General features: G+C 54.3%; 1 protein-coding gene across 1 annotated transcript; it reads left to right on the top strand.

The window, feature by feature from the left end:
• Positions 1-453: 453 nt before the first annotated feature.
• On the top strand, positions 454-6789 carry C1QL1 (complement C1q like 1; the record flags this gene model as incomplete). Its single annotated transcript, XM_084238681.1, has 2 exons — positions 454-1050; positions 6332-6789. The coding sequence occupies 2 exons, from the start codon at positions 454-456 to the stop codon at positions 6509-6511; spliced, it is 777 nt and encodes a 258-aa protein (XP_084094807.1). The 3' UTR covers positions 6512-6789.
• Between the last annotated feature and the right edge of the window lie 8603 nt (positions 6790-15392).

Below are 15392 nucleotides of genomic sequence, written 5' to 3'. Positions count from 1 at the left end.
GACCCCGCCCCTCGCGGTGTGGGCGGAGCCCCGCCGCCTGTGGCCCAATGAGGAGCAGGCCCCGCCCATAACCCCACCCCCTCAGGGCGCCGGGGCGCGCGGCTCGGGGGGGCGGGGCGGGGCGGGGCGGGGCGAAGGGGGCGGCGGCCCCAGCGCGGGGAGCGGGAGGAGCGAGGCGGGAGGCGCGGCCGCAGCGCTCAGTCCGGCAGCGCCGCGGGAGGGAGGCGCGAGGCAGGAGCGGGCGACTGGGCTCGGCAGCGCATCCTGCGCAGCGCGGCGCCCGGTGCCCGGCCCCATGCCCGCAGCCCCGCCGGACCGCTCCTGAGCGCGGGCGCCTCGCCCGCGCCCCGGCCCTCCGGCACCATTGCCCCGACGGCGCGGCCGGGCGGCCCGGCGCTCCCGAGGCTCCGCGCCGGCCGGAAAACACTGCTGGCGGCCGCCGCGGGCGTGGTGATGCTGCTGGTGCTGGTGGTGCTGATCCCCGTGCTGGTGAGCTCGGGCGGCCCGGACGGCCACTATGAGATGCTGGGCACCTGCCGCATGGTGTGCGACCCTTACCCCGCGCGGGGCCCCGGCGCCGGCGCGCGGCCCGACGGCGGCGACGCCCTGAGCGAGCAGAGTGGCGCGCCCCCGCCCTCCACGCTGGTGCAGGGCCCCCAGGGGAAGCCGGGCCGTACCGGCAAACCCGGACCCCCGGGGCCCCCCGGGGACCCGGGCCCTCCCGGCCCTGTGGGGCCACCCGGGGAGAAGGGGGAGCCGGGCAAGACCGGCCCTCCCGGGCTGCCTGGCGCGGGGGGCAGCGGCGCCATCAGCACGGCCACCTACACCACGGTGCCACGCGTGGCCTTTTATGCCGGCCTCAAGAACCCGCACGAGGGTTATGAGGTGCTCAAGTTCGACGACGTGGTCACCAACCTAGGCAACAACTACGACGCGACCAGCGGCAAGTTTACGTGCAACATTCCCGGCACCTACTTTTTCACCTACCACGTCCTCATGCGCGGCGGCGACGGCACCAGCATGTGGGCGGACCTCTGCAAGAACGGCCAGGTGGGCCCGGCGGGGCGGGGGGCTGTCCCGGGAGCAGGGCCCCCAGGGGGCCCGGGGCTTATGGGTAATCGGTGCGAGTCGGCGGGTGCAGGTGGGGAGCCTACCGCGGCCCCCCTTAGGCAGCGCATGCAGAGATGGTCGGGGCCGGCGGTTCTCCCTTACTCCTCAGCTGCCGGGGGCGCGTGGCATGGAAATCCAGGAGACAAATCCAAATCAGAGCGCAGCGCTTCCAGGCGTGCGGACTGGCTCTGGGGGCTTGGCCCTTTGGAAGTGGCGTGTGAGAGCCGGGATTCTGGTTCATAACAGCGGGTGCCAAGGGGAGGGTGAGAACGGGCTCTGCGGAAAGGCAGCCGGCGCGCCCGCGGGTGCCGGGGCGCAGGGCTTTGCGCGCAATCGGAGACAGCGAGCCGCGGGAGATGTTTTGGGCACAAAGGCAAAGGGAGCCCGGCGCGCAAAGCCGCACAGCAAAGCCGCACAGCCATCCTGCAATCCATCACCCGCCCTTGGGAAGGGACCACTCGGCCTCTCGGACGCTAGGAGAGACCCGGGTCCGCGCGGCCGCTTTCCATGGTGTCAGAGCAGCCTGCACCTACAGGCGGCCTGGGGGGAAAAGTTTTTCCTCCCGAGGCGGGGCAAAGAGGTGGAAACTCCCCTCCTGTGTTTCCCAGCGGCAACTCCAGACTCCGGGAGTGTGGAAGGCCCCTTTCCCTTCCCTCCTCACCCCCATCCTAGAGACCAGAGCCGAGGCCGCCAAGCAGGGGCGTCTCTAACACCCCGTCCCAGGGCACCGGCTCTCCCTGAAATTGCTGCCGGGGCCAAGTGGACCTAACCCTGCCCCAGGGCCAGTTTTGCGCAGCTCCTTCGCCTTTTGTTACTGCTTCCTTTTCCAGTGTTTCCAGAGGACTGGCCCAGCGGCACCCTTCACCCCACTCCCCTCTGGGCCCTCATTCTGGGGGAAGACGGGGACCTTCCCTGAGTTAGAGCTAAAGCTAGATTAGTGGGAGTTGAGAAGGAATCCCCTGAGACTAAGACCCTGTGGGAACCCCTCCCACTGCAGCACTGCCCTAAAGTAGACCCTGGCTTTGGGGTGGAAGCAAGCACCAGCGTGGGGAGCCAGCAAAAACTCTACCAGATGGTTTAAGCCTGTGCCCTGTTCTCTCTCCCCTACCTGCTTCTCTCTGTTCTCTCTCTGATTTCTGCCCCTTCCTGTACCCCCCTCTCTTTCTGTCTATTTATCTCCCCACCCCACCCCACCCACTAACCCTCTTGAGTTTAATCCCATCTTCTCCATCCCTGGAGTGTCTCTCTCTTGTGTCTCCCTCTTTGTCCTTGGTTCCCGACCTAAGGCGAGGCCCCATTATCCAGCCAGGACTCACTCTGCAGACAGCCCCACGATTCCTCTTATTAATCACCAATAAGGGAGGCAGCAATGTCACCTTCACCCGTGGAATGTCTTCCTTTCCCAAAAAAAGTTTGGACTGGCCCCAAGCTGAGGTTTCAGGAGGCTGAAGACCTGGCTGGCCTGGATAGGGAGGCAGTCACCAGGGCACCTGTGGGTCCTCAACCCTCACCACCTCAGCACCTCAGAGAGGAGGTCCAAAGATGGTGTGTGCTTGAGGAAGGGGCACTTGCTTCAGTCCATGGGAGTGAAACTACCTCAAAAGACTCTTCTTCCCCTCCATGAGGGCAGCGCATTGGCAGAGCCTGGCAAGAAGGTGCTTACTCGAAGAGGGACTGGCTAGTAGAAAAAAGAGGATGTGGCTTTAACTAGGCATTCCAAGACCTGGCATTTTAACAATTGTTCCCACCATTCCCTTGTCCCACCTCTAAAACAGACAAGAGGAACAGTGCCTACCCCCAATCCTTTATGACTTCTCCTTCCAGATTGCTCAAGAGACTCGTTGAATCTCGCTCGCCTTTCCACATGTTACTTTTGAGCCCTTACTAGGAGTTAGATTTGGGGCTTGGTACCAGGGGCTCAGACATCTTGCTCTCCTGGACCTGGTGCTGTGTGTGCAGGGTAACTACTGTTGTGTGGTAGTAACTGCCCCATAATACACCCCCAGAAATCCCTGTATTGTATTGTCTGGAAAGAGTGATTCAGTGGGACCTGCCCCCGCTCAGACCAACCTGGTTGGGGGAGAGGATGTTGAACCGAGGTGCCTGAGTGAGGAGCCACCCTTCTAGGGAGAAAATAAAAAAGGTCAAGTGTAGGGAAAGACTGGCTTAGAGGTGGAAGAGGACATTCAAGTGAGCAGGGAAAAAAACGATGGGCTGCACAGTGGATGGAAGAGGCGCTCGCTCCTCCCCTGCCTTCAAGACCATGGGCAACCCTGGGCTCTGTGCTTTTCCTTCCTGGCTTCCTGCCTGTAAAGATGTTTCCAGAATTTTATCAGGAAGGCAGAGCAGAGCGTCGGCCCTGGCCTTCTGTGGGCAAGACTGGGCATGGAAGGAGTCACATCTTCCTGCCTGGTGATGAGGTCCCCTCTCTGCCCTGTGTGAGGCCCACCAGCCCTGCTCCCTGGGGGTGGCTTTGATGCTAAGCAGCCTAATGGCACTAAGCCCTGTCATCAGCATAGGAGAACCTCAGAAGGCTGAGGAAGGGACTCTAAGTTGGGGGAACTACCCTGGGTGAGGTGAGTTCCCTGCAGCTGCCTCTAAGGTCCATAGTTCAGATGGGTCTGGGAGGATATGGAATTCATAAACTGGGCTAAGAGAGAAGAGGCTGTGCGGGGATGGGCCAGGGCCTGTAGCCAGGGTGCCCTTAGCTCCCTCCTCCAGGGAAGAGGGCAGTGGAAAGGTGCTACAGATGTCAGGGGCTTGGACAGCAGAGTCTGAGTGAGGTAAGGGTGATGGGGGTATACACTGAGGGTATAAAAACCTAACTGCAGATGGATCTTTCTCCTGATGGTGGAAGAGGGGCCCCCAGCAGCCTCTCTGGCCTATAATACCTTTCATAGCACAGAGCACAGTCCCTGGCACTGTCCAGGGACCCCATAAATGTGGGAACACCCTAGTGTCCCCTGTGGACCAGGCTGGCTGACTGTTGCAATCACACCTGCTCATCTAAGACCCCAGCACAGATCTGGGGACAGAGGTACTTTTCCCAAATTCTGCCCTCACCCTCCTTTCCAGGCCCCTGGTCAGATGGCTGCCTCGGTTTCCCTTCCTGGCCACCCCTGAAGAGGTGATTCTCCAGCGCCCCCTCGTGACAAGCCCCAGGCTTGCTTTCCTGCTTCCAAGGCAACCTTAAATCCCCAAACTTCCTTTTGGCCCCCAGGAGGAGTTGGATGCCTCAGCCAGTTCCTGTCGTGGGCCTAGACTCAGGACCCCTGGGTTCTGTTACTGGATTCCCCACTGTCTCGGGATGGAAGAGCATACGTTCTCCCTACCTCCATGGATAATTAGGATAATCACAGCAACAATCATGGTGATGAATAAATAATAAACATAAGCATAACTGTTCTGATGCCTGTCACATCACCAGGAGATTCCTGATGACAGATGACTGTATTCTAATGGATTTAGCTATTAAGCAGCACACTGTTTTAATGAGTTAAAGCTAAATTAATCTGGGTAATAAAAATAATTGTTATTAGTAGTAATTTATTAGCAAAGATAATGAAATGCATGTGTAATAATAAATACTACTGGGATTGGGGCCCAGGGAACAATATAGAAGTTGGCTGCTTGCTTTCAGCTCTTTCCTAGCAACTCAGCCCCATCAAGATTACAATATTTTTCTTTACCATCAAAAGGCTTGTACAAAAGTGGCAGTGGGTGAAGCAGGATCTTTTCATCTATTTTCTAAACAGAAACTGAACCCCTTGACAAAGTCTCCCCTCATTTCATTTCCTCCAACCTTTAGCTGGGCCACCTTTAATTTTCTCAGCTAAATGTTGGGAAATTTAAACATTAAAAAAAAAAATTAAACAGTTCCTTCCCAAGCTGGGGAAGAAGAGGTTGAAGGGATAGTAGGAGCTGGAAGGATCTGGGCTTTTGATGGAAGACTGCATGCAAATCTGTTGGGTCCTCCCGGGAGGAGCTGCTGCTGAGTCAGCAGCTTTGACCTGGCTGACCTGCAGTTCAGCCTCCCACCCAGGAGAGAGGATGGGCCCCTCCCCTCATTTGACTTGGTCTGGTCCCCAGTCAGCTGCCCTTGGGGGAGCTGCCATCACTGAAGGGATAGGGATGTTGAGGAGCCTGGCTGAGGAAACCCCACTCAATGCTTACCCCTCCACACCACCCCAACACAAGCCAGAACCTTGGAGAAGTTTCCTTTCTCCCCATTCTGCACTCAGGATGTCCTGGAGAGGCCCCAGATCCTAAGGCTCAGACCTTGCATTGCCTCATCTGTTGAAACAGAAAAGCCAGGAATGAATTTGTCCACTACCAAATATCCTTGATATTTTACTATTAGTGAGAACCCACAAGAGTCACTCTAGTAGCCTCCCTTGTCCCACTCTCCTACCTGATTCTTCCCTCCCCCATCAAAACAAGGACCAGCAAGGATATGAGACAAGGTCACAGAGGGATGGAGGGCCTGGATTCCCTTCCTTTCACCCACTTCCTTTCACCTACCCCCTTGGAGTGGGATAATTAACACAGGTATAGCTATAGATCTTTGGGGGCCAGCCTGCAGACCCAGTCTGAGCTTGGGAGTGGAATTAACTACTAGGCCTTCCAGCTCACTACTTTCATGTGAAATACTGCAGCATGGATGGAGTAAAAAATGGGGTCCTGGTACTAGGGTGCCTGCTTTGTAGCAGGCTGACATTGGTCCAACCCCCTGACCAAGGTATACCCTCATGTCCATCCACAGACATAAGAAGGGGTGGAGGTGGCTGAAAGGTAAGGCATCATTATTACAATTAAAGCAGAGAGGAAGAAATGTCCAGAAAACTCCTCTCTGCAAAGACAGAGTTCCAGTCCAGGACTTCCTGGAGGCATTGTTGAGGCCTCAGAAGAGCAGACAGTAAGACCTCCGGCTGTTATAGAGGCAGAGTTCACCCTGACTCCGAGTTCACACCGAGATCACCCAGTCTCCTCCACAACCGCCTCCCAAACACACAGGTTGCAGTTGGCAAGGGAGGGGGAGGATGCAGAGAGGAGGGCTGAGTCTCCTGGGGGGGGGGGGGGCTGCAGGCTGGGCTTTTAGGGCCTCCAGATTCTGCGGGAGTGGCTGCCTTACCTCTGACACCCCTCTCTCCCCACCCCGCCTCTCCCCACCGCCTCCCTGCCCTCTCACGCACACCTGCTCTCCCCTATGCCTCTCCCGCAGGTTCGGGCCAGCGCCATCGCCCAGGACGCAGATCAAAACTACGATTACGCCAGCAACAGCGTGATCCTGCACCTGGACGCGGGCGACGAGGTCTTCATCAAGCTCGACGGAGGCAAAGCGCACGGCGGCAACAGCAACAAATACAGCACGTTCTCCGGCTTCATCATCTACTCGGACTGAGCATCCCGCGCCCCCTCCACGCCTCCACCCTATCCCTGGGATCCCCCTTGAGGGGGGAAGGAGGAGCAAAGGAGGATCCATCTCCCGCCCATCCCCAGCTGCCAGTCCTCCCGGCTATGACGCCCCAGGCCCCCCTCTCCACGCGCCCGGCTGCAGTTAGGTCCTCGCGCTGACTCGCTGCAGAGCCGGGCCCAGCGCGCTGCGTGCAGACCCGGGGAGGCAATGCTGACCGCCCCTGCCCCGGCCCGCGCTGTATGTTTGTACAATAGGACTGTTGACTGCCCTCCTCCGCTCGCCAGCCCTAGCCTTGGGACAGATCTCAGCCGGGACGGTCCCGAGCTCGGAAGCGCTGTCCTCCCGCTCCCGGGTGGCACCGCCTGGGGGGATGGTGGGGGGTGGGCTGGGATAGCTTCCCAGCACCCCCTAAAGCTCCTGCCCCAGTCTGACCAAAGCTACAATAAAAACAGTTCACCCTGCCGGCTTTCAGTCTATGCCCTGGAGAGGAGTTGCAGGAGGGGCACCATGAACCCTGCTTCCTCCAAGCTGCGGAAGGATTTGCAGGAAGCGCCCCCTAGATATGGGGGAAAGCCAGAGTCAGAGCTATTCCAGGTGGAGGTGCCCACCATCACCCAAGTGGGCCTGGGCATCTGCAGTGGGAAGCAACTGAGTTACATCTTCATCTTCCCTGGTGGAAACTTGTTTTTTTGGTTCTTGAAAGTGGCATCAGTATCTCAAAAGCATAACAAGGTTTAAACTGGGAGACCCTGGGTCCTGATCTGGTGCCCCTTGGGCAAGTCACTCCTTTCTGACTCAATTTTTACTTATCGACAGCAGTGAGAGGAATAAACTTCTAGCTAAAAGCTGGTTGACCTTGAGCCAACCACTTCACTTCTGGGCCTCACTTTTCTCATCTATAAGATGCAGGTGATGAGACTACCTCATCCAACTGAGGATTAAAGATGTATAATGTATATGCTCAATAAACACAGCTTTTATTATTTATATATCACTTTAAAGTTCGTAAAATGCTTTCAGATATTTCATCTCACTCAAGTCTCCCAAGAGCCCTGGGAGATTGGATGAGTTGATTTTATTCTTCTTCCTGGGAGCTTAAACCACTTTTTAAAAATGACATAGTCCCTAAGTTCTGTGATTACACTTGCATCCCAGAAGCTCTGGGTCCTTGGAGACGGCACACCGTCTTCCTATCCTGCCACTGATCTCTCCCCTGACTATCACACGGTTAGGGCACTCCTAAATCATAACGGCTAATATTTAGAGGGCATCCACTCTGGGTGAGATGCCATGTAAGAACTTTACAAATATTAGCTCATGGATCTACGAGTGGGATGGGGTTGGGTTGGCAGGAAATGCTCACATGCCCTTCAACTTGGCTGCTATTACTTTATCCATTGTAGATGAGGAAACTGAGGCTCAGAGAGGTTAAAATAAATTTGCTAAGGCCACAGAGCTATGAGAGGCAAATGCCATTATTTGAAGCAAAGACTGTGCTCTTAGCCAGCATACCATATTTCATAAAGATTTGGGATCACCAAAGCAGAAATGAGGATTGATGGCATTAGGGAGCTAAGCCTCCTTCCCATCTGAGACCAGTCCTTCCACTCCTGCTCTCCCACCCCCACCCTGCAGAGGCTTCACGGATTTACAAGCATCTGCCCTGGGCAGCAGCCTTGGGGTAGCTCTTGGAGAATCCCAAGGCTCTACATTGAGGAAAGGTCCCATCTGGCCTCCCCTCCCCAGGCTGGCTCAGCTGGAGAGACAGGAAGGAGGGTGGCCTCCCTCCAAGGCAGGCCCCATGTATGGACCCTTGTCATGGTTGGCAAACCTGAATGACTTTCTTTGTCCTCCCTTCTCTCCCCTACTTCCCCCTACTGCCAGCTGTGGCCATTTAATAAAATTAGCTTAATGCTTGTTCCTTCCCTGTGGGGTATGAAGATTGAAATCTGCGGGTCCCCACAAACCCAATAAAACCCCTGGCAGGTCTGGCTGGAATGAGAGCTCCTTGGGAAGAGTGATTAGATTAGCTGATACTCCCTCTCCCCTCCCTACCCTCAGTACCACCCACAGCCCCCCTATAACATTTTTAATGGGCACCATTCCTGGGGGGACTCTCTACCCCTCCCCAGCAATCACAGGGACTGGTCTGGGGCCTCTGCTATGACAAAAGGCATGTTAATCATTCCTGTAAGAAGTGCCTGCCTGGCTGGTTTGCATTCTTTTCTATCTGGTGACTGGAAGATCCTCCTGTCATTTTGAGAGATGGGCCTGAAATCCCCATTTTTGCAGTTCAGGAAATCATAGTCTGAAGAGAATTCGTGACTCGCCCATGGTCCTGCAGCAAGTTTGTGGCACAACTGGGCCTGGACTGAAGCCCAGGACTTTTTCTTCTGTTGCATGGGGCTGTCCTGCAGGGCCAGCTGCTTGTCACTCAGGCAGCATCCCAACTGCAGGGAACCTGTTGGGGGAAATGTCTCCCCCATCAGACAGGGGCACCCATGGCAAAGTCTCTTTTCCCCCCTCAGAGCAGGACACCCCAGGGTGAGGACTGTGTCTCCACTATCAGCACAGGAAGTTTCCCGAAGGCAAGACCTGTGTCTGCTCCATCAGACTGGGGATCCTCAAAGACAGGGTTTTGAGTGAGTGGAGGGCAAGCATCCCTGTCTCCTCATCCACTGGGGGTCCCCAAAAGCAGAGCATGTTTCCTCTATTCCCCAGTCAGGGGTTTTTCGGCACAGGAATATTCTATGGGGCAGGGCCTGGTGATGGTTCCATTCTGGAGGAAGGAAGGAAGAATCCTCCGCAGGCTGTCTCTCCTTTAGGAAGATGTGTGATTAATTAACAAATAATGTCCCTGCTGGTGGGGGGGGAGAGAGGGTGTGTGAGGATGGAGGTGCCCCTGGAGCTCACCCACACAAGGAGTGACAGGCCAGCCTGTGCCCAGGCAAATGCCAGCCCTAGGGGCTGATGCTGCCCTGGTTTCTAGGGTCATGGGTACCAGAGGGGACAGTGGAAGCCCACCATTGGGGGTTGTCCTAATTGGATAACTTTGCAGGAAGGCCAGGCAGGTGTGCTCGGCTCTCAGCTTCATGTGCTACAAACACATCTGCCACAGTGAGGTCCAGGGGTTAATTGCCTCCTGCCACACTCCTGGTAACCAATATTTCATTTACTGCTTGGCGCAGGAACTGCCCAGAGAATCAATCCTGGACAAGCATCCAGAAGACAAGGCTGCTGGGGAGGCACAGGACCTGTTTCCTGGGGCATCTCTGTGCTTCAGAGGAGGAGGGAGGAGGCCAGGAACCATGGAAGATGGCCAGTTGCTTAAGGCTATTGTGGGCCTAGCTCTGCTGATCTTGACAAGAGCTCCAGAACCCCCAAGGGCTGGGAGAAAATCCCAGGGTCCAGAGACTACACTACCCCAGCTGGCTGCGCTGTTTTCCCTGCCCTGGTTCCTTCTGCATTTATTTTTCTGGGTGCCTCCATATGCTGTAGCTGGTTAGATGCTGTTAATAAGGTTATTTTCACACGTGATAAAGGTAAATTTGAAAAGCGGAACTGGAGGTGTGAGCTCTTCGTTCCCTTCCAGGTAACAAACCTTAAAATGCTACAAATGAAGTGATAATAAAGTGGAAGTGAAAAGTCTACACATGTTGGAAATGGGAGGGGGTGGAAGGGTTACCATGAGGTGGCAACTGGGAGCTGGAGGGAAAGGAAACCGGGGAGCTATCTACCACCCCCCGCCCCATGCTGGCCACAGGCTCCCCATTTGCTCCATCCACCAAAATTAAGAATCAAAGGCACAGAATGGGCAACTCCCATGACACAGATGGAAAAACAGACCCAGAGTGGAAGCCAAGGTGGCTAGGGTTGGCTGAGGGTACAGCTGGGAGCAGAGACAACAGGACCCCGTAGACGCAGAGCAAGTGAAAACAGAAGAACGGGGCTCACTTCCTGGCCATGATCAGTATTTCAGAAAACACTTTACCTCTCTGAGCCTCAGTCTTTCCATCTATAAAATGATCTGGATAGGGCCTCCCTGGTAGTGCAGGGGTTAAAGACACAATGCTATCAAGCTATCGCCAGCCACTACAACATGAGTTCGATGCCCCGCCAGGGAGGTGACCCACATGGCGCAGCAGACCTCTCCTGTCTCGCCCGCTGCTCCCCTCAGCAGTGTATTTCAGTCAATCTGCCTGTTCGGCTCCCCACTCTGTCTCTGGTGAATCCTCTCACACACACACACACACCTCTGACCTCTCAGCTCTGTTAAGTTATAATAGTAGCTTGTGTGCCCTGCACTGTTCTAAGGCTTTTGTATAAATTCTTTCATTTAAACTTTACAATGACCCCACAAGGAAGTTACTATTACACACCTGTTTTGGGGATGAGAAAAATAAGGCACCAAGAGGTGAATTATCTTGCTTACCCTTTGGGCCCTCTTGATTAACTATTCCCTGGACTGGAGAGTTGAGTCTCCCTTCCAGCCAGAGCAATCTCTTCTTCCCAAAGTCACCAGACGCCCCCTTCCCACAATGCCTACAGCCTGGGCAGCTCATGCAGGGGCAAGGCTCCCGACTTTTTCTGCTAGCCCAGGATTGATTCTCTGGGCAGCTCCAGCTCTGAGTGGTAAATAAAATAATCGGTTACCAAGCATGAAGAGCAAACTCAAGGGCTCCTCAGGCCCCCAGGGCACAGGCCCTTTTGCTCCCTGAGTGATGAACCCCAGCCTAAATTAGGACAACCTGGCCTAGGCCAGAAGAGTTACAGGCCTCTCCCTACCTACCTAGAGCCAGCGGTGGGTCAGCTATGTTTTGGGCTACTTCAGCCACCTGCAGAACACTTGCTCATGTCAAAGCCCAGGTTCACTGCCTGCTCTTCCATGAAGCCTTCCCAGATTGGACTTCCCTGGCACTGGCTTGCCTGCCTTGAAGGTTATACTGAGAGCATCTCCCAAGTAGGACAATGGCCCATTCATTGCCTGATGTCAGGTCTGCCACATAGTTACCATTCTGCCATAACAGTAGCTATTACAAACTGCTCTCACCCCTTAAACATCTGCCTCTCCTGATGATGCTGTGATGCACTGCCTGGGTCACCTTTAATACTGAGGGATCTCTTCCCCTGTGGCTGCCAGCAGATGGTTCTCAGCTACCAGCCCCCTTGGGGGATTGCCCCTTCTCATGTAAGCTGTCTCGCCCAGTGGACTGCCTCCTTCCCAGGGCAGTCTGTTTCCAATGACAGATCAACACTGGGCTTACTCTCAGAAACACTCTTCCCAGCTTTAGCACTCAAAGCTCAATTTCTCTTTTTGCCCAATCCTTCCTTCCCTTCTGTCCCACAGGAATTAATTCCAAGAGCATTCCTCAATAAACTTCCTGCATGCAGATCTCCAACTCAGTCCCTTGGAAAAGCACACAACTAGCCACACCTATGCTAGGTATCATTCATTTGTTAATTCCTTCACTGGGTCTTACTGAGTACCTGTTAGGTGTCCAGTCTGCCTGGTAGCAAAGGGCAGGAGATGGAGAAGGAATCTGACAGGTGATCAGAACTCCTACCTCCCAAAGAAGTCAGAAGTCAAAGAGGAAGACTCCATCAATTTCTACCATGAAATTCACAAATTTCCTAGCATCTACACCCCCACCCCTTCCTCCTTTCTGTTCCAAAGGATGAGCTGTCTTGCCAGCCACTACCTGGGCACTGCATCCCATGCCCTTCTCCCAGGGTGACCAGTCTCTCCTTGTTTGTCCAGGAGTGCCCTGGATTTAAAACCACATTCTGTTAAATCCCCTTGGTCTCAACCAGGCAAACTGGGATGGTTGATTGCAGTTCCTCCCACCTTCTTGGGCACTTCACCTACTTAATAATCATACCTCTCTATCAATCTTCAGCTTCTCACTCTGTATCAGCTTCTTCCCATTATCATTTAAATCTCTCCTATCCTTAAAAATCCTCCCTGGACCTCACTTCTCCCCTCTAGCTACTACCTCCTTTCTCGGTAACCCTTGACAGGCAATTGCCTTAAAAGAGTTGCTACTACTTCCTCACTTCCCACTCTGATCTCATTGGTGCTGGCTCCTGCCAAGGTTGCCTATGACTTCCTTGTTCATAAACTGAGTGGATAATTTTCAGTCATCACTGTGCTTAGCTTCTGTGTTAAGCCCTAAAGTCTAGCTGGAGCTTAAGGATGGCAAGACTGATGTCTTGGACTTGGTTTGGGGATATTTTCAAATTGATCTATAGCTGAAGCAGCTAAGTGCAAAGACCATGCAATACAAGTAACGGGATGTGCCCCCCTTTGCCTTCTTGAGCACCTGGAGTTGGTCTTGCCACCAAGAAGAAGACAGAGCTCGCTCACTGCCTTTCACATCCAGCTCAGAAAAATTTTCTGCTACCCTACAAAGCAAAAATTCTGCATCCAGCCCTCCCATCTGAATTCCAGACCATGAAATTCTTAGGTCAATGCCAGGCCAATCTCCCCTTGTCAGCATCTGTAGTGTAGGGCCCAGGGGTTTTCCATTTGTGTCAACTAAGGTGGACCTGGCTGAACACTTCCAAGGCCTCTCAGCAGCCTGGGCTTGGTTGGTCTTCTCACCTGCAAAATTCTTTTCCATTGGCTTTTGAGATCCGAGGAACAGCAACCTTTGCCAAACTTCTCCACTCTTCCTTCAGACTCAGCTTGCATGCCACTTCCCTCTGACTCCCCCCAAATTCTTCCCAAGGCCCAGATCTAATACCATGGTCAATACTTGTTTAATGGTGAAATTTCTCCCATAGACTGAAAGCTCCATGAAGGTAGGAGACGGGTGTTTATCATTCACCACCCTGTCTTCTGAGTTCACCTGTCTCATATTATAAATACTTATTGACTGAATACAAGAGCACCCATTACTATTTCATTGAAGGTCTGCAAGGTGCTTTGCCTACATTATTTTAAATCTTTGTAACAAACAATTATTTCATCCTCTATTTTATAACTGCAAAAATGGAGCCTCTGAGAGGCTAGTGGCTTGCCCCAAAATTTCAAGCAAGTAAATGTACCATTCCCACTGTCCACAGCAGGGCTGGTCTCTGCTCCTTGCCTCACCCTGGCTCACTTCACTTTCTCCAGGTAAGTGTGCAAACCAGAATAGGACCAGGGCAAGAAAGACATGACTTGCTAGACACAAGGAACACCTGCTTCCCTGGTGGCTCCTAGAGACTCCAAGCTCTCTACTATACCCCAGATATCTGTTAAAATGCACATCCCTGTGTGACAGAAGAACACCCCTGAGCTAGAAGCCATTTTTATGGCAAGAATAGCCATTTTTATGGTTTTCTTGCAGCTTTACAATAATGGCACAATTTTCTTGTTTTAGCCTCACTAAACCAGTAGTGCCACTGCTAGTTTAAATGGCAATTTAGGCTCAGGCAAGTGAATAAAGTGTTTGGGCCAAGTCTCCCATCTTGATGGCAGGTCTGGCCATTTTGCCTCCTGTTTTCTTGCATGCCCAGATCTGCTCACAGTCTGTGTAGGGATGGACCCACTTAGTGAAAGTTGTGAGAGCAACTGGCTCCTGGCAGCTATCACCTATTCGTCCCAATCAAAGTCATCAAAAGTGCTCATCTTACCTATGCTGGGGGTTTCAGATCCATACTCTCCTAAGTGAGAAGGAAGGGTGGTACTTTCACCTCACCTTATAGCTGAGGAAACTGACGCAGGGAGCAGAAGTGATTTCCTCAGTCTCAGCACTAATTAGTGATTAAATCCCTAGTGATTGGAATCAAGTCTCCCTTCTAGTGCAAGGTTGTCTGTTGTCTCTTCCACCTCCACAGCCTTGGTGTTGGGGGTCAGCGTGACATGGGTCCACGAGAATCCAGTCCACTGAGGGGAATGAAGTCAGTGCTGCCCAGCAGGGTCTCATGGGTAGACTGTCACATTCAGCCATGAATTCACTGTCAAAGCCAATAGGATGGAATATCATTCTGGGCTTCCGCGGCTTTTCTATATCAAAGTTGCTCTTGAAGTTCGTTTTTTGTTTTTAAGATTTATTTATGCATACAAGAGCTGGGGTATAGGCCAGAGATGCGTGGGTTGAGAGGATCCACCAGAGACAGAGTGGGGAGCAGAACAGGCAGACTGACCGAAATACACTGCTGAGGGGAGCAGCAGGCCAGTCAGGAGAGGTCTGCTGCGCCATGTGGGTTGCTCCCTGGCCAGCTGGGATAGCTGCAGATAGCCTCATAGTGCGGTGCTTAACACCTTGCACCACCAGGGAGGCCCCTGAAGTTCATTCTTGAGGTGGTTGCGGAGCGAGAAGAGGCCCTGGACAGCAGCTAAAAATCCCTTCAGTGAAAAAGCCAATTTTGCTCTCAGAAGCGACATGCTTGAAAACATGTTTGACGTGTGGTTGCTACAACTGGTGATGAACCCAGTTCCAGGGACTGAGAAGGGCCGCGGCCCTCTACCCGCACCCCGACCGCGAACTCGCTCCTGCCGGGCGGTCGGGGCGGTCCAGCTGGGAAGTCTCGGCCGCCGACCTCCGCCGGCCGGAAGGGGCAGTGCGCACGCGCACTGCCGCCAGCGCCCGCCACTTGGGCGCGGTGCTTAGTTACTTAGGAAACAACCAATCAGCGGCCCGCGCGGCGGCCAATGGGAAGCGCGGACGAGGCCTCCGGCTCATTTGAACGCGCGGCGCGGGGCGCGGGTGGGCCGGCGGCGGGGAGGGTGTGGGCTGCGCGCGCCTGGGGTCTCGGGCCCTTGTGCGTGGCGGAGAGATCGGGGGGCACGTGGCGACGCCAGCAGCTGGATCCGCCGACGGGTAAGCGCGGGCCCCGCTGCTCTGGCCTCTTTTGCGCGGAACGGGAAGGTGCGGCCTGG

This window comes from Talpa europaea (assembly GCF_964194135.1).
Source record: "Talpa europaea genome assembly, chromosome: 7".
In the NCBI taxonomy this organism is placed as follows: Eukaryota; Metazoa; Chordata; class Mammalia; order Eulipotyphla; family Talpidae; genus Talpa; species Talpa europaea.
Note: the sequence above shows the minus strand (reverse complement) of the source record. Positions and strands in the feature narration are given on the sequence as shown.